General features: G+C 43.3%; 1 protein-coding gene across 4 annotated transcripts in view; it reads left to right on the top strand.

The window, feature by feature from the left end:
• The window catches only part of WWOX (WW domain containing oxidoreductase), a 1,146,684-nt gene that overhangs the window by 121,909 nt on the left and 998,722 nt on the right, over positions 1-26,053 (top strand). The window contains exon 6 of one of the 4 annotated variants that reach the window (XM_074404821.1): positions 4,018-8,552. The exons of the other annotated variants lie outside the window; for them this stretch is intronic. Within the exon in view, the coding sequence (XP_074260922.1) occupies positions 4,018-4,200 (183 nt within the window). The 3' untranslated portion in view covers positions 4,201-8,552. Of the gene's footprint in view, positions 1-4,017; positions 8,553-26,053 lie in introns of those variants that run through there. 4 annotated transcript variants of the gene reach the window in all.

Here is a 26,053-nt window from a genome sequence, read left to right as displayed (position 1 = left end):
TCCTTGTATGAATGCAGCAGCCTCCATTTCCCCGCGAAGCAGAGGCCAGGGCATCTCACTGCCTCAATTTTTTACTATCCCTTTTTCTCCCTGTGCTTGCCTGTCTTTTCTTTTCTTTTTTCTTTTTAAGATGGGCCCTCACTCTGTCATCCAAGCTAGAATGCAGTGGTGCAATCATAGCTCACTGCAGCCTGGAACTCCCCACCTCAGGCAGTCCTCCTGCCTCAGACTCCTGAGTGGCTTGTACGGCAGATGTGTTACCATGCCTGGCTAATTTATATTTATGTGTGTGTGTGTGTGTGTGTGTGTGTGTGTGTGTGTAAATGTAAATATATTTGTAGAGATGGGCTTTTGCCATGTTCCCCAGGCTGGGCTCAACCACCTGGGCTTTAACAATCCTCCTGACTCGGCCTCCCAATGTGCCGGGATTACAGGCGTGAGCCACCATGCTTGGCCTTTGCTTGCCTTTCTTAATGTCTTTGACAATTCAGGTAAATGTGTGTTTCATGTAACTCTCAAGGACTACGGTTGTGTCAGGAGGCCAGGAAGCTGTTTGTTGGCAGGAGCCATGATTTGACTCTATGAGGTCACAAACAATGCTTTTTAAATTTTACTGTCAACCCACAGGAAAACTAATTCTCCTTCCTCAAAGGCAAAAAAAAAAAGAATGTAGAGATAGAGCAGCTACACTGATGACAGGTGCATCAAGGTTTTAATGTCTTGTCTAGATTTGCGATGGCTAGAGTGGTCTCCATTCTTGAAAGCCAAGTGGGGAAAACACAACTTTGGGAAGCAGGGCCCTTCCTGGCTCAGAATGTCCCCGGCCCGTGTGTAGAAGCACACTCGGGTGCGCATCTAAGTTTATGTGCTATCCGTAGAGACAGTGATTGTTATTCATTAGAGTTTTTGAGTCTAATTGTTTTTAACTGCCACTTTTGTTTGTTAAAGATACAGATGTCTGACCATAGAGGAAAGCCAGGTGGATTTATCATTGCAATTAGATGCTTCACAATTTGAAAACTTATCACGTAAATTGGTGAAATGTCACTTCTATGCAACTTGATGTTTAGAAGTCCTCAGAGTCCAGGACTAAACTCATATGCAGTTTAACAAGATCTTGGTGAGATACAGGAAGTTGCACCTGAGGAAGCTTTGAAACACAATGGGTGGAATTTTCCAATTCCCTCCTACATGGTGTAGAATAGGTGGAGGCAGAGAGACCACAAATTGATTTTGTGTAACTCTTAAATTAAGTGGAGCAGAGTTAAAAAAAAAAAAAAGAATCACTGGATTTGAAGTTGGCCTCTGATAGATTACTCCAAGGAAGTTAGTTAATATGTTAATATGAATCTATGTGAATACTGAGAGTTTCGCTCTTCTTGTTAATTTGTGCCATCTACGAATCTCTGGGCAGCAGAGAAAAAGTCGTAAGTTCTAAGATTTTTTTATTCGTGGGCATTAAGCAGTATCTTTAAAATGTAAAATAAAGCCGACAAAATGCACAGCCCGATAAGAACAACAAATCTAATCTAAAGTGACACGAAGAGACTCTCCCAAACGTTTCTCTCTTTAATGTAACATGACTTCAAATGGATGCAGCCCCACTGTGATTGAAAAACTCGCAGAGCTTGTCTCCTGTGATTACATTTCTGATCTGTACAACTTAATTTTTTAACTCGGTGAGTTTCAGTTTTGCGAATGAACAGTTCTCTTTTGCTTTCTCTCTCATTTTGTTTGGGAAGAGAGATTATTTGGCAACCAGGCAAGTAAAGCTGTATTACCATGAGGAATGCTGAGAAAATCCTGAATCGATAAAGAGCCTGAGAACTCGCCATGGAATGTGTATCTCCAAGTCTCTCTTCTTTACCTTCTCTCCTTCTGTCTTTTTTTTCTTTCCCTTCCTGTTCTCTTGTTTTATCTTCACTTCTCTTGACTGTGGCACTGGTTTGCATATATCTGTGATTGTACTGAAGCTCACCAAACACTGTACACTTTAAATGGGCAAAATGTATTAGAACTATATGTATCACTGTAAAACTGTAATACTCTTTTAAAGTGTCTCCTGAATCATTACCAGTATAATTACTCTGTGAACTGTATTTTGATGAATTCAAAATTAATTTAAAATGGATTGTCCCCCTGTGGAATGGGAGGTAACATTGAATGATTGTGGATGTTTGTTTATCTGGGGTACTCCCTCAAATTCCTTATCCAGTGGTGTCTAGAATGTGTTGGGATTTTGTTTGATACTTTCTTGAGTTGAGAGTTGCATGTCTTTGGCCTCTTGTGTGGGTATCAATGAGTTTTACGTGGTTTATAGGCCAGTCATGTGATGGATACTTATATTACGTTGTATCTTTCTGATTTCATACATTTATACATGTATGAAGTTTCCGTCTTCCTTCAAAACCTTATTTTCCAAGCAAATTTTCTTTGTTCAGTTTCAGTCATTACTAAAGTGAATAACAAACATTTAACAGATGCTGTTTTGGATCATAACTATGGCTAAGTAATACTTAAAGGCTTTCTGACTATGTTTTTGATTTCTCAACAGTCTCCCAGGGCTATTTTCTGATCATAACTTGAAAATCAAAGCTTTCTGTTCAATTTAACCATCTTTTTAAACTTGGTGGTTGTAGCTTGGGTATTAACCTTTGACACAGGTAGTGACAATTGAAAATTTTTATTTCAAATCTGATGAATGTTGTCTTGTGTAAGACAGAAAGTTTAGGGAGGAGTGAACCATTTACCTTTCTTTTAATGCGGAAAGCAATTTACAAATGCTGGTGTGACTAACAAGAATAAAAGGACCAGAACGGCAGTTCTGAGCCTAGAATGTGATGAGTAAGCTAGGGAAGGGGTGTTGTTCTGTAGAGAAACATGATCATCATTTCTTCCATTACCTGGTATTCACTCTGGTAATTCCTTTTTGGACTCATTCTAAAATCAAGATTAAAGATATCTACCAAGAAGCTTGCGTTTATTACTCAAGGCAAGAAACTTCTATTTAATTTTTTTTAACCATTTGATTCATATATATTTAGATTTTCTAATTTTATTTTCTGTTATCCAAATGTATCATATACCTTTAAGTAGATGAATCTTGGAGTAGATTTTATTATATATCACACCACAGAGTTAAGCTCAGTTCATTTGGATTTTGAAAATCTCTGGAGCCTGGAGAATGACTTTGAAACCCTCTTTACTGTTGGAGCTTAAAGAAAATAAATCTCGAATGTCCTCTATATTAATTCACCTACTTGGAAAGTTAGAGATTAAAGGGTTTACTAGGATTTTTATATTTTCTATAGTTTCTATTTGTATTGGAGTAAACTATTCTTTGTATGGAGTGGGTTAGCTTTCGTAAAACAGAATTGAGAAGAGAAGAAGGGAAAAAGTGTAATATGAATGCATAAAACTTCCTCTAGCTTTCTTGTATTAGATGTAAAGGAATTAGTAAATTACTTTAATTAAGTGTACTTTGAAGAAAGTATTCTCCTGTTTCCACTAATGGTGAACTCTGTGGGCAGAGACGTGAATAGTTTTTGCTTTTATAAGAAAGGTCTTGTCTTTCCTCAGACGACATTTTGAGCAAAATAAGGGGAAAAAAAGAGAAATAGATAAGAAAAACGGATCACAATATTGAAGCAGGACCTGAGTACTATAGCCTTCCTCATATCTGCTATCTAGAATCGAGGTTGCTAATTAATGACCCAAGAGCTAAGTCTTATTTGATGAAATGTGAGATGTAATACAGAGATTGCCTTTGAGTGATGTGTGATTATTACCATCCATTCATGTGTAATCCTATATTTGGAAGGTTTGCAATTTGTTTTTGACACATTTCTCTCTGATTTTATACACTCATGCTTACGGGTCTCGCCTTTCTCCAAAACCTTATTTCCCAAGCAGACTTTGTTTATTTTGTTTGGGTAATTCATTGGCCCCTATTCATTTTCCTTATACATAATCTGTTTTCTTACTGCTGCTTCTGTCTTCCAAACCAACGATAAAAAGAATGAACCTCGGAACTGGAACGGAAAGCTTCTGCTGAGAAAAGAAAGTCAAGGCCTTTGGGCTCCTGAAACATCCCGTGCAATTCGCCCGAGATGCCCCTCCGTTTGCACTGGTGTATGGAGAATGTTTGAAAACCACCAGAACCCGTTATGTGCTTTGGAACAGTGGCAGTTTTCTGCCTGATGATGAAGATGGCCCTCGGAAAAGAAGCCGACCGACTCCCGGGGGGCACCAGTGGGCAAAACTGCCCCCTGGGAGGTTCAAGGGAGGCCAAGTGTTTTCCAGTTCATTTCTAACGCATATTTCTTCAGGGCCAAGGGCCCAGCTGTGCCTCATTAGGGGTGAGAGTTTGGCTGTCACACCACTTAATAGAAAAAGAAAAAAGAAAAAAAAAAAGAAAGGAAAAGTCCAACTAGCTAAATAGCAACATAACTTGAGCCAACCTATGCCACAGGCTTTCATGTCCTCTAATGAGTGTGCCATTTGCTCGCTGGGAGGAGAGAAATTGACAGTATGCAGCAGTCAATTTTTCCTGAAGAAAAGGAGGAGAAAAAATAGGTATTTTGCAGCCGAGACATCGGGGGCACCTGTTAACTTTAGCCTCAGCGCTAGTGTCAGCCCTGGAAAGAGACTCCCGGTGAACAGCACTTTTTACCATTTAATCAGCCTATACTTCTTTGTATTTATAGCCCTGGCGAGGTTGGCCCATTGTTACAAGATGAAATTGTGATGTTCAGCAGTTTATACCTTGGGAGCTGGAAGCGTTTCTCCATGGTGAATTTGTAATATTAATTGGCCATGTCAGTTCTTGACAAATGTAGTGACATCTATTTCAAGTATTTCGGTTTCGTGATGCTGAAGAAGTGACACACGCTCGAGATAAGTAATCTCTCAAAAGATCTTCACACTCGCTGTGGAGTGCTTCCAGAACATGCTCTCAGAGGAGACAAACTTAGGTTCAGGCTTCAGGGGGCTGTCCTCTTCCTTCTGCTCAAGGCTCAGAGGGGAGCCAGAGGAAGGTGGAGAGGAATGCATTCTCCGTCTTTCCGGTTGAAGATCCGGCATGGACTTTCCTGCCCAAGAAGTATATTTGCGATGATTATTTATGTGATTTGGGTACCTGCTGCTTGTATGCTGTGCCTGTCAGCAGCAGAAATAAATGTATTGCCTTTCTCACTCTGTGACTCTGCCCATCAAGGGGACAGTTTGTCTGGAAATATTTCGGTTGTTACATCTTGGAGGAGAATAGGCTGCTGTTGGCATCTAGTGGACAGGGGCCAGGAATGCTGCCAAACATCCTACAGTGGATAGGTGTGCCCCACAACAGAGAATTGTCTGGTCCCAAAAGCTGGTAGTGCTGAGGCTGAGAAGCCCTGCCCTTGTGTGGACCATGCCCCTTTGTGCTTTTCAACCTTGAAGCACGAATAGGGCAGAGAAGAATGCCAGTGATATGTTGATGGGTCCACAAGAGGTTGATAGGGGTGTCTGAGTTCCTACCACGTGGAAGGTGGTGTGGGCAAAGAGAAGGATGCATAGGCACGTTGGGTGGTGGAAGGCAGGGGCCACTGAGTGATGTGGTGGGAAACATGCACAGTGCTCAGAGCCCCTGGGTGGTGGAGTCTTGGGAAGCAAGAGGATGGGGCCATCCTTTCACTTTCCAGCCTGGGTTTCCCAAGGGACAGGAGGGTGTTTGAGTTCAGTGGCAGAGATATGGGGGAAGGGTGTTGGAACCTAGTGGAGTGGCGTCGTGTGTCAAGTGATTTTCACGTGGCTGGCATGATGGCACAGTTTCCAAAACAGCAACACAACAAAATAGCCATTTACATGTCAAGATCACATGCATAGAATCCATAGGTCTAAGGTGGGGAAGTTGCTATTATTCCTATTTTGTAGATGAGGAAACAGGGGCCCATATGGATGAAGTGACTGCTGAAGTACCCAAGATTTGTCTGTAGAAAGGAAGAGACCAAAGGTGGTATCAACATTATTTTTCCTTCTCTGTTAAGTGGGCCAAATCATTTTCTGGTGGTCATTTCCAATATGTAATTTCTGAAACACATATATGTATTATCTCTTTAAAAATTAAAATAATATAAGCTAGCCAAAGAAAGAAAATGGAATTCTTCAAGAAACTCATTTTTTTCACGTAATGATATTTCTGTGTTACTAAATCCTTCAACAGCATAATTTTTAATAGCTGCCCAATATCCTAATGGATGGGGAGTCACAATTGACTTAACCAATCTCCCCATTGTTGGACATCCAGGTTATTTACCGCTTTTCTCTGTTGTAAGTGGACTTGCAATGAGTGTCTTTGTAGCACACACCACCCATGAGTGATTCCTTGGTGTGCTTGGAAGTGCTGGTTCCAAGAATAAGATTATTTGTAAGCGTTGAGATTAATTGCTAAATTGCGTTCTTGAAATATTGAGAGGCTACTACTATCTACCGTCTACACTATGAATAAATAACGTTTTTCTAAAGCTGAGTAGTAAGAGAAAGGTAGAATCGAATTTAACTGCATACTTTCTTATCAGCAAAGTTAAACTTTTTTTTTTTTTTTTTTTTTAACAGCCATTAACAGTTTCTTTCTTTTGCAAATGATCTCTTCATGTTCTGTGACTGATTTCTATCTTGGTGTCTTTATGTTTGTGAATGGTAAGAATTTTGATGTGTTCAGGAACGGTTTCAATGTTAAGGACATTAACCTTTGGTGATATATATCACAGGTGCAGTCTCTTAACAAGGTAGATACATTCTGAAAAATGTATTGTTGGTATTTTGTCCCTGGCTGAACATCATAGAGTGTATTTACATGAGCCTAGGTGGCATAGCCTACTATACACCCAGGCTATATGGGATAGCCTATTCCTCCAGGGCTGCAAACCTGTACAGTGTATTAGTGTAATGAATACTTTAGGCAATTGTAGCACAATGGGAAGTATTTATGCATCTAAACATATACTTAACATAGAAAAGGTACAGGAAAAATACAATATTATAATCGGATGGTTTCGCCATTGTATATGTAGTCCATAATTGACTGAAGGTTGGTATGTCATATATGACTGTTTCCTTATGATCTCTGCTTCTTTTGTCTTTAAGTTTTCAATTTTTTTTTTTTACTTTTCTGTCTTTTTAATTATAATGCAACCAAATCTATCACCCTGTCTTCTGTGATCTCTGCTTTTAATTGTTACGCTTTAAAAATCCTCAATGCAGGCCGGGCGCGGTGGCTCACACCTGTAATCCCAGCACTTTGGGAGGCCAAGGCGGGTGGATCATGAGGTCAAGAGATCGAGACCATCCTGGTCAACACGGTGAAACCCCGTCTCTACTAAAAATACAAAAAATTAGCTGGGCATCGTGGCGCATGCCTGTAATCCCAGCTACTCAGGAGGCTGAGGCAGGAGAATTGCCTGAACCCAGGAGGTGGAGGTTGCGGTGAGCTGAGATCGCACCATTGCACTCCAGCTTGGGTAACAAGAGTGAAACTCCGTCTCGGGGGGGAAAAAAAAAATCCTCCATGCTAACATTATATTGACTTTAGATGGATTAAAGACTTAAACATAAGACCTAACACCACAAAAACCCTAGAAGAAAATCTAGGCAAAACCATTCAGGACATAGGTGTAGGCAAGGACTTCATGACTAAAACACCAAAACATGGCAACAAAATCCAAAATAGACAAACTCCACAGCTTCTGCACGGCAAAAGAAACAGTCAGTAGAGTGAATCGGCAACCAACAGAATGGGAAAAAAGTTTTGCAGCCTACCCATCTGACAAAGGGCTGATATCTAGAATTTACAAAGAACTAAAACAGATTTACAAGAAAAAAACAAACAAGCCCATTCAAAAGTGGGCAAAGTATATGAACAGACACTTTACAAAAGAAGACATACAGGAGGCCAACAAACATATGAAAAAATGCTCATCATCACCGGTCATTAGAGAAATGCAAATCAAAACCACATTGAGATACCATCTCACACCAGTTAGAATGGCGATCATTAAAAAATCTGGAGACAACAGATGTTGGAGAGGATGTGGTGAAATAGGAACACTTTTACACAGTTGGTGGGAGTGTAAATTAGTTCAACCATTGTGGAAGACAGTGTGGCGATTCCTCAAGGACCTAGAAATAGAAATCCCATTTGACCCAGCAATCCCATTACTGGGTATATATTCAAAGGGTTATAAATCATTCTACTATAAGGACACGTGCACACGAGTGTTCACTGCAGCACTGTTTACAATAGCAAAGACCTGGAACCAACCCAAATGCCCATTGACGATAGACTGGACAGGGAAAATGTGGCACATATACACCATGGAATATTACACAGCCATCAAAAACGATGAGTTCGTGTCCTTTGTAGGGACATGGATGAACCTGGAAACCAGCATTCTCAGCAAACTGACACAGTAGCAGAAAATCAAACACCGCATGTTCTCACTCATAGGCAGGTGTTGAACAATGAGAACACATGGACACAGGGAGGGGAGCACTACACACTGGGGTCTGTTGGGGGGAAATAGGGGAGGTACAGCAGGGGATGGGGAGTTGGGGGAGGATGGCATGGGGAGAAATGCCAGATAGAGGTGATGGGGAGGAAGGCAGCAAATCACACTGGCACGTTTATACCTATGCAACAATCTTGCATGTTCTTCACATGTACCCCAAAACCTAAAATGCAATTTAAAAAAAAGAAAAAAAAAAAAAATTACATTCGATAATTAAAAGCAAAAAAGCAAAACAAAACAAAACAAAACCAAAACATGGCCAGGCGCAGTGACTCATGGCTGTAATCCCAGCACTTTGGGAGGCTGAGGCGGGCGGATCACGAGGTCAAGAGATAGAGACCATTCTCGCCAAGATGGTGAAACCCCATCTCTACTAAAAATACAAAATTAGCTAGGCACGGTGGCACGTCCCTGTAGTCCCAGCTACTCGGGAGACTGAGGCAGGAGAATCACTTGAGCCTGGGAGGCGGAGGTTGCAGTGAGCCAAGATCGTGCCATTGCACTCCGACCTGGGCAACAAGAGCGAAACTCCATCCCCCGCCCCCCCAAAAAAGTTCTAGTACTAATTGTACTTTTATTCTAATACTGCTATTCCTTTTACTGGCGCTTCTGTGTCTTAACAACAACAACAACAACAACTTGGCATGTTGGCTCACTTTGTGAATGAAGGCATATACTCTTCAACTATTTGTTCTTCAGCAGCATCTGAGCATCCTCAAGAAATGAGTGGAATGAACGGTTGGAGATGAACAGCCTTAAGCCTTCCAAGCTGACCCCTTTGGGGTAACATGCTCAAATTCTGCCCTCTCTGGTTTGAGTTTAGGTTTAATTGAGCTTCCACATCACACCAAGCCTGATGCCTCCCAGCCATCAAGGAAAAGGGTGCCTCACATTTTGAATCTCCATGAATCTTAGAGCGCAGATCCTGTGTATTAAATCTCAGCAGTCTCAGGGATGCAGAGTCTGGCAGAAAAACCTTAATAATGATTTTTTTTTTTTTGGTGCTGCTTAGAAAATATTAGAAAGATTCTTTTTCTTCCTTTCCTCCCCTCCCCTCCCCTCCCCTCCCCGCTCCCCCTCCCCTCCCCTCCCCCTCCCCTCCCCTCCCCCCTCCCCCTCCCCCCCCTTACCCCTCCCCCTCCCCTCCCCTCCCCTCCCCCTCCCCTCCCCCTCCCCTCCCTCCCTCCCCTCCCTTCCCCTCCCCTCCCCTCCCCTCCCTTCCCTTCCCTTCCCCCTTGTCCCTTTTTCTTCCCCTTCCCCTTCCCCTTCCCCTTCTCTTCCTTTCCTTTTTCTCAGTCCTGTGATATTTTCTTGTGTAGCTCAGGTCTCACTGCTTTGCTTCTACTCTCGGGGACAGTCATAGGTAACAAAGGTGTGCACCTGGCTTCGTTTATTGCACTGGACAGGTAATAGCGGCAGGTCTGGCTGTGCTGTGGTTCCTGTGATGGGCACGCTATCATCAGTGCTTGTCCAGTGTGTCATATGCCGGAAGCACCTTTCCACCAGCCTGCCCCGTCTGCTAAGGGCTGTTCCCAGCCTGAGGATTTGATCCAAAGAGCTTCATAGCACTTCCAGTATAGCCCCCCTCTGCCTTTCACGGTTGAGGAATAAATGACTTTGGATACAACGAGGTATTTCTTTTGACACGGCAGGCATGTGAAAAAAATAAGCAAAAAACAAAGAGGGATTTCTCTGAAATCCACACTGCCATGTGCTTCTGTGCTCTTTAGTTCAAAATGCCAGTGGTTCAGCGTCCTTTTCCGATCCTCACTGCTGCGATCTCTGTCTGCATGCAAGCACAGCCTGCCGGGCTCGCAGTATTACCATGGAATCATTTTATTTGTCGGAATCTGTTTCCTGTTCATTGCTCATTTTTATCCCCAGGTAGACAGACGCCGTAAGTTTACCTCTTGTGAATTGTACGCTTTAAGATTAAGGAATTCATAGCTGAGTAAGAATGAGTTTTCCCACAAATTTGATGGAGTTTTATCTTCTGAGCCAAGGCTTTCTTTAAGTAGTCTTGGGAGGTAGACAGGTGTAAGCCGAGGCGCTCTGCCCATGGATGTAGTTCCTTCCCATCAGAACACATGGAGACCGAGGGAGAACCTATTCATCTCTGAGAATATCTCTCATTCTTCTAAGCAGCGTTTCTTCCTTCTTGCATATTGTATAGTGGGAAGTATTTGTTTCTATTTGTGTTTAAATGTGTGTGTCCACTAGACTTCACCCTTTGAAGGATGGCATGAGAGGTTGTTCAGCTAGAAACATACATGGGCCTGTACAGTGTCTCACACCTGTAATCCCAGCACTTTGGGAGGCCAAGGTGAGTGGATCGCTTGAGGCCAGGAGTTCGAAACCAGCTTGGACAACATGGTGAAACCCTGTCTCTATTAAAAATACAAAAATTAGCCAGATGCAGTGGTGCATGCCTGTAATCCTAGCTTCTGGGGAGGCTGAGGGAGGAAAATCGCTTGAACCCGGGAGGTGGAGGTTGCAGTGACCCGAGATCAGGCCAGTGCACTCCAGCCTGGGCGACAGAGTGAGACTCCTTGTCAAAAAACAAACTGAAAGAAATAATACAGGGAGATCAGGTTCTGTTGAACCCCAGTGCAGCCATGGGTAGAATTTTAGGCTGATTTATATTCTATTTCACCACAAGATGTCACCAGGGTACCACACCAACATGGCCTATGGAACATCTATCTGGCAAATAGAGTTATGATCATCAAACAGCACCTGCCTAGGGCTATGGGGAGAGGAAGCTGGTTGGCTTTGTCGCAAATGCCTTGATGTCTCTCTCCTCTCCAGAAACCCATCTCTTCCAGCCTTTGCATAGAGAGAGAAGGCAGGCAATAGGACACAAGAAGATTTCCCAGAGTCCAGGGTATTCTCCTACCCCTGAAATAGCATCTTCATTGGATGGGAACGCGGCACCCAGGGGGAGATGGCGTGAGATGCGTAAACAGTTTTTCTCCCCAGTAGGCATTTATGCGAGTCAATAGGAATCATATTCTCTCTCTCTCTCTCTTTTTTTTTTTTTTTTTGGAAATGGTCTCACTCTGTCATCCAGGCTGTAGTGCAGTGGTATAATCTCAGCTCACTGTAGCCTTGACCTCCTGGGCTCAAGTGACTCTCCCACCTCAGCTTCCCAAGTAGGTGGGACCATGGGTGCATGTCGCCATGCACAATTAATTTTTGTACTTTTTGTCAAGACAGGGTTTCACCACATTGCCCAGGCTGGTCTCAAACTCCTGGGCTCAAGCGATCCTTCCACCTTGACCTCCCAAAGTGCTGGCATTGCGGGTGTGAGCCACTGTGTTTGGTCTAGGAACCATATTCTCTTAACTGAAAGATATTAGGTGACTTAAAAATTCACATTGTAATGGCTGGGCATGGTGGCTTATGCCTGTAATCCTAGCACTTTGGGAGGTCGAGGTGGGTGGATCACCTGAGGTCAGGAGTCCAAGACCAGCCTGGCCATCATGGTGAAACCCCATCTTTAAAAAAAGAAAATCACATTGTAGAACTTTTTTAAAAAAATTGAAGCTTTCTGGTGGATGCCATTAGTTGACAGATATGTCACTGAAGTTTCAACCTTCTGCATTTCAGAGTCTGCTGGAAGACCCTTAATTTAACACTGTCTCCTTTTTGGAGATGTGGAAAATGCTCTACTTGGGTGAGGCTCTTGTGGCTTTTTGTGCCAAGTGTCCCTAAACTTCATCTTAATTGCTTTGTGGTGATTATGTGGAAAGTCAAATCTAAAGGAATCTCCATGTCCACTTGATATGTACTTACTGATATTCTTGTACCCTGTGTTATTTGTTATGCTGAATTATGCCAGGGCTGGTTTGTGCTAAGATACTTGTTTTTTTCTTTGGAGACAGAGTTTTGCTCTTGTTGCCCAGGCTGGAGTGCAATGGAGCGATCTTGACTTGCCTCTGCCTCTGCCTCCTGGGTTCAAGTGGTTCTCCTGCCTCAGCCTCTGGAGTAGCTGAGATTACAGGCTTGTGCCACCATGCCTGGCTAATTTTATATTTTTAGTAGAGGTGAGGTTTCTCCATGTTGATTAGGCTGGTCTCGAACTCCCGACCTCAGGTGATCCTCCTGCCTCGGCCTCCCAAAGTGATGGAAGTATAGGCGTGAGCCAGCATGCCTGGCCAATACTTGCGATTTGACCTCATAATACCAACATGTCCCATTTGTATAATGTCTGTAGCTTCTTCCCGCATGTGATCACATGGCTGCCTAACCTCTCCTATTGGTTGAATTTAATATACTCATAAATTTTCCATTGCAAAAATGAGATTACAGATCATGGTTTTCATACTGAGAAGGACTTTATAAATATTTCGTAAAGGAATAAAAAGAACCAGGACTAGAACCCACAACTCCTGACTCTTGATCAAATTGCTTTTCTTTTTAACTCTAGTTAAATATTTCCCATTCTTTTTAACCCAGGAAGGCTTTGCTTTTTGTTGTCATTGTTTTATGATGTAACCTATATCTGTTCCTTTAGACGTTTAGGTTTTTTTCTGTAATAATTCTTTTTTTTTTTTAATTAATGAAATGGACTGTTGGCAACCTCAAGTGTATTACTAGATCTTAAAGTGATTAGCTTGAGGAGATACCAGTTTCTGTTTTTGGAGTCTCTGTAGGTCTCAGACTCACAGTCTGTACTTTTTGTTTTGGGGCTAATTAAGTGGACAGTTTCGGTGTTTGTAGCTCATGTAAGCCATAAACATGCAAACCATGTGGAATCCCGGTAGTCAAACTTAGCAGAGTGCCTTGATCAGTACTTCCTTTTCTTATTGAATTCTATTAGTTGGTGCTTTGTTCTTTCTCCCCAAGAGCCATATGTCAGGTGTTTCATTTCATTTCTTGTGTATAGTTCAACATTTTGTTTGTTTGTTTTTCAGACAGGATCTCACTCTGTTACCCAGGCTGGAGTGCTGTGGCACGACCATGGATCACTGCAGCCTCCATCTCTCAGGCTCAAGTGATCCTTCTGCCACAGCCTTTCTAGTAGCTGGGACTGCAGGTGCACACCATCACACCCAGCTAATTTATGTATTTTTTTGTAGAGATGAGGTTTTACCGTGTTGCCTAGGCTGGTCTCCAACTCCTGGGCTCAAGCGATCCTCCCACCTCAGCCTCCCAATGTGTTGGGATTATAAGCGTGAGCTACTGTGCCCGGCCTTATGGTTCAACATCTTTCAGTCCATCTAATATGCAGTGCCAAGGAAGGTTTGAGAAAATACTTGAATCACGGGCTCACAAATAGTGAGAACATCTGCAGTTATGTTTGTGATGCTCTAATGAACTTTAAAAGGCCAGGTCTAGTATTTCAGCTGTGTCCGTGATGTCTCTGATGAAATGAACAGGTAACATGATGTACACAAGCCTTTGACTGGTACATTTTTTGACTGGGCCATGTTGTTGGCAGCCAGCCTGGGAAGGCAATTAGGAGTTTTAAGCATGGGAAATTATATAAAAGTAAACCGAAACTGCGTTTGAATTAATTGACGAATATGCTTGCTTGGTCATATACTGCTGTTAGGCGTCTTCACGTTAACTTAAATGGATAAAACTTTCCAAAAAAAATGCTATCAAGTGCTTGGCACCTGTTGTCAAAGTCATGGGTAATTCACAAAGGTTTTCAACTGGAAGAGTTGTTTTCTCCTGCTAGGAAGCATGGTCTCAGATCCACTGCTAAGGTCAGTGTGAAAGGGAATGCAAAATCACTTTGAGCAGGGGAGGCATGATCTGGAAGATAAAGCAGCTAGGAGTATAGACGAGGGGGCTGATGGAGGGGAACACCTATCAGAGCGTGTGTTCCCGCACCAACGATATATTTATTTTCCACGCATTTAGATTATCCAGGCCACTCCTTATCTCTTTAGTGCAGAGAACGGAGAGAAGGTGCAGTATTCTTAAGAACCTCCCATGACTGCATTGAGGCAATGGATTTAACAGGTGTCTTTATCCCTTATTTAAGCACGGACTCTGATATTGACTCATCCGGGGTGTTTGTGGATTTCATTGGCATTGCCACAGGAGCAGGAAGACTGGCACATGAACTGACAACATTTATGATTCTGGCAGCTTGATGTTGCCTACCTCTTTGTTTGGTTTTGCTTCAGATTTGCTTCGGTTTTGTTTTTTGAGGGCTGGGGTAAGGGAGAGGCGTTTGCTCTTGCAGTTTTCCTTTCAAACCAAACTCTTTCACAACCTTTTGCAAACTCTTCTGTGGATTTTGCTCACTGGTTGAGCAAGAGATATCAGAAGTGGGTTAGGCATTTTCACTGTGTCCATAAAAAAATGTGTATTACTATGCATTGCACATTTGCCACTTAGAATTTCTGAACGCAAATTAATCAACTTGCAGCTGTGACTAACAGTAAAACACATGATAATGTACCTACAGTAATGAGGGCATTGGAAATCTGCTCTCAGGTGGCCATCGAAAAAAGCCAGCCGGAGTGTTGCTACCTGTTTTCCATAATTGTGTGGCTTTGCCTTTCCTCAGTTAATCTGTTTAATAAACTCCTCTGCAGAATCCAAATGCTTAAATTCAGTTTCTTTTTGTCTTTACGGTGTTTATCATTGTTAACTTAGCATCAGAGTAGCTAGGCTTTTGCATCATGATAAATTCATAACCCAAGAGAAGGCAGAAAACATAATTATTATCAATTGCCTCTCTCCCGGAATTGCCATTGGCCGAGTGGAGCGGCATATGAACTTAAAGAGTAGCTGATTCAGAGAAATCCAGGGTGGGAACGGCGCCCATCTTGATTGCAATCTCATTATCGAAGAGGTCTCCCCATTGGACTTCTCTTCAAGTTTGCCCAGATAGTAAGTTCTACTAGATACGTCATTTTTTTCAGAGGTCTAACTTTGATTTTTTTTTTCCTGTACAATATGGAATTCAGTGTTTTTATTTAATAATTCAATAAATCCTGCTCTGGAGGTTAAACTCTTTACTAAGTTCAACGATGCACCTGCAAATAAGGCAAAGCCTCTGCTGTCATTGTGCTGATAGTCTATCGTGGCTACACAAATTTAAGCAGAATCTATATCAAATGTTAGAAAGTACAAATAGGTATACCTTATTTTTTTTTTAAAAAAATGAATGTGGTATTTCACCCACAGCCTCAAGAATCACTTTGCTTAAAATTGCCAGAGTAGAAAAACTTACATTTGAAGAATTTTAGTTATTTATGGGAAAAATGGTATTAGGGGAGATGCCGGCAGACAAAACACGTTCGCCTATTCATTCAATGACAGCAGGAAGGATGGAAATCTAAGAGTTTCTACATGATCTTATTTATCCCACATTTATAAATACACACATTCTTGTCCTGTTAACTTAATTTTTCACTCTTTGCTTGTTTGCAACCTGCCAGGCCATTGCCTCCCCAGTAGTTGTGAAGTTGTTTATGCCAGCTTCTTCCATCCGGGGCTCACAACCAGGGGTGATAAGAGGTGAATCTTGGTAGATAAGGATTTTATACAAAGGGAGCTCACTGTTGGTGAAAAATCCTTGTTTCTACAGATTTGGGGTCAAAATCAGAAAAATTAACTTTTAAAATCTGAGGAATTTGGAAATTATTTCCAGGGGTTGAATATGTATTTATGGGAGAAACAAATGGATCGTTTTGCGACGGAGTTTTGCTCTTGTTACCCAGGCTGGAGTGCAATGGCGCGATCTCGGCTCACCGCAACCTCTGCTCCTGGGTTCAGGCAATTCTCCTGCCTCAGCCTCCTGGGTAGCTGGGATCACAGGCACACGCCACCATGCCCAGCTAATTTTCTGTATGGTTAGTAGAGACAGGGTTTCACCATGTTGACCAGGATGGTCTCGATCTCTTGACCTCATGATCCACCCGCCTCAGCCTCCCAAAGTGCTGGGATTACAGGCTTGAATTTAGTTTCTTCTAATGGAGGCTCTCTTGAAGATCAGATGAGATCTATAAAAACTCTTTGAAAAATCTAAACGGCTTTTTATGTGATTCTCACTGGTCTATTATTTATCCAGAAAATCAAAAGGAATGAAATCTGTTATTGTTTGTTGTGTTTTTAATTTTTTTTTTTTTTTTTTTTTTTTTGAGATGGAGTCTTGCTCTGTCACTTGGATGGAGTGCAGAGGCGTGATCTCGGCTCACTGCAACCTCTGCCTCCTGGGTTCAAGCGATCCTCCTGCCTCAGCCTCCTGAGTAGCTGGGACTACAGGTGTGTGCCACCATGCTCAGCTGATTTATAATTGTTTCTAAACGGGCATTCGGTGCTGCCACTGTCTTTTACAAGTTTGTGGAAGGAAGGCCAAGAAGGACATACCCATTATTTTGGCGGAAAGTGGTCACTTGAGCTGAAACCAGTTCTGCTTCAAAGTCAGACACTAGTGTTATTTTCATATATCTGAAATGTTCGGAAAAGATTACTACTGCTCAACATGCTGAACTGACATTTCACAGATGTGCAGATTTATTCATCCGTGTTTAAGGTATGCCTTTCCCAATTATCATAGCTATGTAGAGGACTTTTAAAAATATTTTATTGTGGTAAGAACACTCAATATGAGACCTACCCTTTCAACAAATTTTTAGGTGTACAGCACATTATTGGTGGCTATAGGAACAACAGGACGTTTCTAATGTGCTGTGGTGGCCTATTGGGCTTAATGTTTAGCTTTAGCCTCCGTGGGTGGATTTCATTTTATATATGTACCATGTCAGCTTAACCGAGAATCTGAAAGTTTTTCCTTTGATGATTTCAGTTTTCACCCCAAGATAAGTGTGCCTCGATCTCACCAAATCATACCAATATATTGTGCTCTTTGGGGATCAGTGCTGATTTCTTCTACTGGGAAAAGTAGAAGAAATCTGCTCCTGTGTTTTGTCCCAAAGATATCAGGGTAAGCTGCTTTCTCCCATAACATTCTAAGCCTGGGAATAGGACGACAGGTCATGGGACCAGCATTTTAATTACCTAAAGGGAACTTATTGATTTTAGTTCAGCACATGGTAGGGAGGGGTTAATATACATTTTTTTGTGTGTCTGGATTTTATAATAAATTCACCATCTACCTAGCTATTCCATCTTTAAAAACCTTTGTGAATGCTAACTAATAGGAATTTATAAACCTTTATAAATTTGAGGTATAATGTTCAAAATGCTCTGATCCCTAAATTCTCCAGTCTAGGTTATTACATTTTTATGACTATTAATTTTGATGCAGGCCTTTTAAAATCAATTCCTCCCTGTAATTACAATGCTGCTTTATGGTATTTGTGATATATCATATGAATATACTTGAGGGTCATGAGAAGTTCGTGTGTGTGTGTGTGTGTGTGTGTGTGTATGGTGTGGATGCCAGACTTCCACCACACCACTGGCCCAGGTGGCCGTGTTTTTGTACGTCTCTGCAGGGTTTACAAGTCATTCAACAGCCAGATTTCTATTCTGATAGCCCTTTTAGTTTTAAAAGCATCGAAAAAGGGTAATCTTTTTTGAACTCCAGTATTTGGAAAAGTCCTGGATTTGAATAAGGTATTTTTGAGTTTGTAGAGCTAAGAACCCATCAAATCAAAATGCTGATAATTCTTCCAAGTCAAAAGGTAGCTCTCATTTTATTATGCGTTGACCGACATTCACTTTGTGTTGGACTGCTTTTGAAAAAGAACCGCAGTCTGTATTTTAAAAAAAGAAATAAAATTAGATTTGTTAAAAAAACCTAAGTCTCATCAGCTAAGGGATGTAAAAATCAAATTTAACTTAAAAAAAAAAAAAAAACACTGAAGTTGATATCACAGGATCTTGGAGATGGATTTTCTTTACTTTTCTTTTTTTCTGACTAAGAGATTAAGGATACAAACCCAACTTCCGATTTGTTTCTGGGTGGTCTTGAAAACTGAACAGTACGTCCTTCTGTAAAGAGGAGGGGGAAAGGAAATGAAATACTTTACTCTCATCTCCTGGTTTTAAAATGAAGAACACACACACACACACACACACACACATACACACACACACACACACGTAACGATGTTCATGATGTTAATGGAGGGAAATATCATAAATAATTAAGAATTTATTTGAAATTATTATCAAATATTTAGTATTTTTGTTACTGTGTTTAGCAGGAAGGGGCCTTGCCATGCCTTCCTTCTTCAAACAGCTCAGTGCGGTAAAATCGAGTGTGGCTGTGTTTGTCAGTGTTCTTTGATTTCTTCTGCATGTTTTTATTTTGGAGAGGACGTGTTTCTCTGCCAGGCTGGGTCCTTGCTGTCATCCTGCCAGGCCGGCTCGTCTGACCTCCGGTGGCAGGGAGTGGAGGTGCACTCTGGATGCTCTGGGGAAAGATAAAGAAGGATAAACAAAGAGACCACAGAACCCAGGACAGTCCCTGCGCCTAAGTCATGGAAAAGCCCCCGGACCGGATCTGGAGCGCCACAGAGGCCCCTGACCTTGTCTCTAGCTTTCTGTCTGCGCCTTCAGCATGGCTTCACCGGTTTCCAAGTCTCTGTGTCCCCGCCTCGTGTCTTTTTTTTCTTTTGCAACCTGCTTGCAATTGCCTCTTTCAAACACTCGAAAGGATGCATCAGATGAGTTCAGTGTAGTAGTCACTGTTGTGCCTTTTGGACAAGGCTTTCGGGCCAGGACACCTTGTCTGCAAGGCTGCCCTCACATCTCAGGTGCTCCTGTTGTCCAGACAACATGGTCAAGGTGTGAGAGAGAAGGAGATCACAGTGCCACCAATTGCTAAGGAACTGCTCAGAGATGCTGGCTCATTGGGAACCTTTGAGTGGGCTGGTTTTTCCCAGCAGAGGGGCTGTACCACGGCAGATACCCACAGGAACTTGAGCATGACCTTTTTCTCTAAAGGGCTGGTTAGTCAATGTTATCAGCTTTATGGTCTCCGTTGCAATTTCTCAACTCTGCTGTTATGGCAGGAAAGCAGCCACAGACAATATATACATGGATGGCTGTGTTCCAATAAAACTTTATTTATAGAAACAGGCAGTGGGCCAGATTTGGCCTGTGGGCCGTAAGTTGCCAGCCTCTGACTAGACTCTGGTATTCAGATCGCAGGCTTTGGGTCTCTCATATCTGAATCTTTCTAACCTCTTGATGGGGCAGGGTAATTAAAATGTTAATACATTCGTTTTCTAACCTGTCAACGTGTTTGATGACATCATTAATGCAGAGCATACAAAACTGAGAATAAAATCTCAGCAAATGTTAGTTCCCTGGCCTCCTTAAGCATACTTACGAAGGGTGGTGGGAGATAGTTTGAGGTTTGAGGCCTCTGGAGAATATGTGTTTTTGTGATGATTTTGGTTTTACCATTTGACAGTTGGCTTTGCTTTTTGGCAGACACATTGCGAGCTTCAAAGGTCATTTCACGGTTTGTCCTTTCCATGTCAGGGACACTTTTCACACTGCCATTGTAAACACAGGAGTTGCCTTTAAGTGGTTTACTCATATGAACTTGTCTATAATCCGTTTCCACCCATTTGGATGGTGGATTGCACATTTTAATTCAGGGTTTGTGTAATCCGTTAGCACATATTCTTGGCTCAAGCACGATGAGACATTAGTATACCATGAACCCGTATATCAAAAGCGTGACTAGACTTTCCTAGTTAAACATGGGCTGATATTACAGTGGACACCAGACAGAGTTCTGGAGTCTGGGAATGGATGACTTTACCCTGATGATAGTATCTTTGTTCCTGCGGCTGGGCACAGTGGCTCATGTCTGTAATCCCAACACTTTGGGAGGCCGAAGTGGTGGATCACGAGGTCAGGAGTTCAAGACCAGCCTGACCAATATAGTGAAACCCCGTCTCTACTAAAGATAGAAAATTTATCTGGGTGTGGTGGTGCACGCCTGTAGTCCCAGCTACCTGAGAGGCTGAGGCAGGAGAACTGCTTGAAACCGAGAGGCGGAGGTTACAGTGAGCTGAGATTGTGCCAGTGCACTCCAGCCAGGGCGACAGAGTGAGACTCCGTCTCATTAAAAAAAAAAAAAAATCTGTGTTTCTGCCAAAGTCTGATTGATTTATGTGCATTGGGCATTTTGTTGCTATCATTCAGATTAATGATGGCACTAAAAATGTGTAATGCAAATGAGACGTTTGTATCCTACCTGCTATACCATGATTCCAGTTAAAGCGGGGGGAAAGCATTGCATTTTTTCACCTATTAGTTTTTGAAAGGGCCTGTGTAAGAACGTAATTTTGCTAAGTTATGGCTCATACCATGTTTGCTATTTTGGTTTTGAAAAATGGAGTAGAAAGAAATTGCCTGCTTAAATGACTTGAACATCAAAGGCGAGGATTGTCTTGTTTTAGGAGCAGCCCGGTTCGTGTCCCTCTGATCCAGCCAAGTGCTTTCACTTGGTCCAGTCTGGGGAGTCACCAGTGAGTCTCACCACGGGACAGGCCCCTAGGTTGATCTGGAATAACCTCAAGCACGAGTCACAAGGGTAAAATACAGCCTGTACCTCTCATAGGCTATGGCCTGCAAGCTCAGAATAGTTTTTACATTTTAAATGATCTGCAAAAAAAGAATAGAGAGGAGAAGACTATTTCGTGAAAGATGAAAATGATACAGAACTCAGATTTCAGTGTCATAACGTTTTGAATTTCATCAATAAAAAATCTGCAGAAATTTGTTTTCTCTCCCGTTGCATAAACAGCCTCAGTTTTTGCCTCTTGGTTCACAAAGCCTAACTTGTTTACTGTTTGGCCCTTTCCAAAAAAAGTTTGCCAACATCTGACATCAACAATGATTTTCAGTCTTTTTTGTAGCTCCCAAATTCTTTCCTTAAACCAGATCTCTTGAGAGAAGCCTGGTTTACAAAACAGATAAAGTGATGGAGCTGTTTGGAGCAGGAGGCTGTGGGCTGAGCCTGGCTGGCCTCGACCCTGGGCTCACTTCCACATCTCACCTCCTGGGGATAAGGCTGCCTTCGTCTAGAAAGTGCCTCGGTTCCAGTTTGGAAATCCCCATGTGCAGTCCCTTTTTTGATATTCCAAAATCCAAAGAGTTCTGAAAAGCAAAAACAATTTTTTTTTTATTGTATATTTACAGCCAATTTATTTGGTGGTGAAATTCGACCTCAGCTTTAGCATCCCCATTTCTCCGTTTTAGTGTGAATAATCTTTTTGTTTTGCTTTGTTTTTTGAGGTAAGGTTTCACTTCGTCACCCAGGCTGGAGTGCAGTGGTGCGATCGTGGCTCAGGGCAGCCTCGACCTCTCGGGCTCTGGCAGTCTTCTGCTTCAGCCTCCCAAGTAGCCGGGACTTAGGCATGGACTCCTATAACTGACTAATTTTTGTGTTTTTGTAGAGATGGGGTTTCATTCACAATATTGGCCAGGATAAATAATCATATTTTTACTGAAGAAACAGAAATGTCTTTGTTATAGGATGTTACCCCACACCTAGCCGAGGGTATTTTGTAATATGCAGTCTCTGCCAAATTACCTTTCTTTTTTTTTATTTTTGAGATGGTGTCTCAGTCTGTCACTTAAGTTAGAGTGCAGTGGCACAGTCTTGGCTCACTGTAACCTTTGCCTCCTGGGTTCAAGGAATTCTCCTGCCTCAGCCTCCTGAGTAGCTGGGATTATAGGTGCGCATCACCATGCCCAGCGAATTGTTTTAGTTTTAGTAGAGACAGGGTTTCACCATGTTGGTCAACTGGTTCTCCAACTCCTGACCTCATGATCCGCCCACCTCGGCCTCCCAAAGTGCTGGGATTACAGGCAAATTACCTTTCTAACATGGAGGAATTAGGAATGCTGCCGGCATCTGTCCCCAGCGGTTTGATGTGTCCTTGCCACCCAGGCCTGCAGATTCGCATTGCCTCTCTGCATCGGGGACGCCCCGTGCCTGCCGGGGGCCAGGATGCTCTAAGCCGGCCATGCATCCCCCATGGATTCCCAGCGGCGGTGTGTTTCCTCCTCAGGTACCCGCTGTATCCGATGCCCACCACGTTTTAGTTCATCCTGACTTTGCTGCAGGCTCCGCAGACTGAATTTCTCCCCGGCTTCCCCCAGCCCTGGCCCAGTGACACTGTAATGGGGACTGTGGCATCCCCAGGGTCTAAGCTGTTGACTGGCTCTCGATGGACAGACGCTGGCGGAGATGGGGCAGGTGCTGTTCCCTTCCTCCTGGGAAGGGCAGGGAGAGCCGGGTGGTCTTCCCAAACCCACTAGGAAGGAAGAACCTCGTTCAGGCTGAGACACTGATGGAGAACAGGGTCCTGGGATAACGTTTTGTGTTCCTACTCGTGGGACTGGTGTGTTATTGTCAAGGGATCCTACAGGCCTTGATTCCAGGCCCCTCTGTCTCCTCTGTTTTTGCTTAGGCATTAGGGATTTGGCTCTTCTAGCTTTTTTCTCTTTTTTTGAGATAGAGTCTCACTCCATTGCCTAGACTGGAGTACAGTGGTTCAATATTGGCTCACTGCTACCTCCACCTCCTGGGTTTAAGCGATTTCTCTTGCCTCAGCCTCCCAAGTAGCTGGAACTACAGGCACACACCACCACACCCGGCTAATTTTCGTATTTTTAGTAGAGATGGGGTTTTGCCATATTGGCCACGCTGGTCTTGAACTCCTGACCTCATGATTCTCCCACCTCGGCCTCTCAAAGTGTTGGAATTACAGGCATGAGTTACCACGCCTGGCTGAGTCTTCTAGCTTTTGAAGCTCACTTTTCTTTTTTCCTCAAGAGTCACCAGGGAATGGGACCAGGCACTTGTCTTTATATATTCTCAGAGTCCATGGTGACGAGGCCATGTTCTGGCTCTCAGCCCGTTGGACAGACACAGGCAAGGGAACCTATCATTGTGGATGAGCTGCCGTCTGTGGGTATGGGTTGAATAGCATCTCCCGAAAATCCACACCCACACAGAACCGCACATGGAAGCTTAGAGGGAAATAGGGGCTTTGTAGATGTAATTAGTTAAGAATCTCAAGGTTAAATCATACCAGCTTTAGAGTGGGCTGTAAATCCAATGACAACAGTCCTCGTGCAAAGAGGAAAGCAGGGGGCACAGAGGTGGGTACGCCTGCAGTCCCAGCTACTCAGGAGGCTGTGGCGGGGGCATCGTTTGAGCCTAGTAGTTCATTGCCAGCCTGGGCAACATAGCAAGACCCTATCTCTTAAAAAAAAAAAAAAAAAGCAAACATCACCAAAAACCAAAAACACAAAAAGAGGAGGCGAGGACCCAGAGCGGAAGGCTCTGTGAAGTCAGAGGCAGAGACTGGAATGATGCATTTATAAGCCAAGAGATGCCGAGGTCACGGGCAACCCCCTGAAGCTAGGATAGAAACCTGGCACAGTTTCTATAAGGAGCCACTCCTGCCAGCACCTGGATTTCAGACTGGTGGCCTCCTGTGCTGTTGACAGTCAGTGTCTGTTACAATTATGTGGATTGGCTAGGGCAGCCCTAGCACACTGCCACACCTGGTTTCCCCGAGGAACCCCACGGGGTCTTTGTTCTTGATCTGCAGTCTGTCCTAGTCTCAGCAGCCTCATCTGCTCACCACTCCTCTGCCCAGCCTCCTCTGCTCATTCCAGGGCAGCCGTCTCGTGTTACTTGCTTACTCACAAGTAAGTATTTCCTGAGAACTTACTAGGGCCAGGTTGGGCCAGGCAGGTATTGCAGGTACAAAGATCTATGGAAGACAGTGCCCTTTGGAAGATCCCTGTCTCACTGAGAAGAGTTGAGTTAATGGGGCTCTGTGGTCATTCACTCCAGAACTTGGCAGCCAAATTGCTGAGAGGGAGACTCCAAGAATGAATTAGTATCCAGAAACGTATGTGTTGTCTCAAGATGACAACTAGCAATTTGGGGATCCTTCAACCTCCTGACTCCGTCTTAGTGGCTAGGTTCCTCACCTGGCTGGCTGCCCCTGCTTCCTGATGCAGCTTCCTGTCACGCGGTAGTCACCTTTACTCACTGCATGCCACCATCACTGGCCTTGGGGGCCAGTGGTGCCCCCACTGTACAGATGAAAATCTCGTGACCTACCAACATTAAAATGAGAATGATATTGACTCATGATATTGTGAAATTTACCCAGCTGTTCAGTGGATCAGGCGAGCGTGCGTCCTCTTCATGGTTCCCAGCACATAGTAAGTGCTCCCAGCACATAGTAAGTGCTCCGTAAATGTCAGCGTCTATTATTTTCATTTGTGTTTTTTACCCTCTTCTCCGCCTTCCGTTCCCTCCCTCTCTGCTCTGCTTCCTCATGTTATTTTCAGAGCCTGCCTCATCCCTGTTCCAGCCCTGATGGTGATGACGATCGTTGTAGCTGTTTGTTTTGGTCTTATCACCCAGGCTGGAGTGCGGTGGTGCCATCTTGGCTCACTGCAGCCTCCTCTCCGCCAGGTTCAAGCGATTCTCCTTCCTTAGGCTCCCAAGTGGCTGGGACTACAGGCACGCGCCACCACGCCCGGCTAATTTTTCATAATTTTATTAGAGATGGGGTTTCACCGTCTTGTCCAGGCTGGTCTCAAACTCCTGAGCTCAAATGATCTGCCCCCCTCGGCCTCCCAAAGTGTTGGGATTACAGGCGTGAGCCACTGCACCCGGCCACTTTTGCTGTTGATGATTATTATGACATTCTTGCTCAGATTCCCTTGGCTCAGAGAGGGCGGAGTCACGATTTGCACCCAGGTGGTCTCTGCTTCCCTTCTTGTCCATTAAATTAGCTGCCTGAGACAACGTTGCCTCACAGTGTCTCTTAGTTGCCCTTTCCCTCACAGGGCTTTTGAGGCAGACAGATGCCACTCATAAAGCAAAAGAAAATATTTTGGGTGAATTCCCCATAGCTACACTGGGTCTGAGGCTGAGAAATGGGATGCCCGTCATTGTTGATGGAAATACACAGCTCTCCTAACAGAGTCTTGGTGCAGGTGCCTTCGTCTTGCCACCCTGCAGACTTGAAGAATTGCGACGTCGGCCTAACATAATTTTGGTGACTTTGTCTGCTTCTGCCTCGGGTAGAAATAATTCAGATTTCACTCTCCATTTTCTTTAATGGGCTAAACAGCCACTTTGTAATACCTGTATTTTATGAGTCATAATTCTGGATATTGTTTCTGCAGCATTTTTGAAAGGACAAACCTGGGAGAGCCCGGCTATTTAACTTCAGCAATTTTAAAGTTATTTGTAAAATGATATGCTGTCTTTTTTGACCCAGATACTTTATAAAGCGACATTCTTTGGCAAACATTAACACAACTTCTCCGTGTGTGGGCTAAATAAATATTCGGGCAACACTGACGGAGCAGTGCCTTGGGTAAATAATTCTCTTTCCACACATTTCCTAGTTTATAATGAGGAGTTTTCTTCGTGGTCTGACCAAGTGTAACATTCCATTGAAAATGAGACATAAATCCTTGAGTGAGGGAGACGTGGAACCAGGGTTTGAGGAGCGTTATTAAAAAGGTGGGGGCAGCAGGGTGAGCTCCTGAGTCCCCTGCCCTCCCAAGCC

This window comes from Saimiri boliviensis, chromosome 1, assembly GCF_048565385.1.
Source record: "Saimiri boliviensis isolate mSaiBol1 chromosome 1, mSaiBol1.pri, whole genome shotgun sequence".
NCBI classification, from domain to species: Eukaryota; Metazoa; Chordata; class Mammalia; order Primates; family Cebidae; genus Saimiri; species Saimiri boliviensis.
This window is presented reverse-complemented; position numbering and strand designations above follow the sequence as displayed.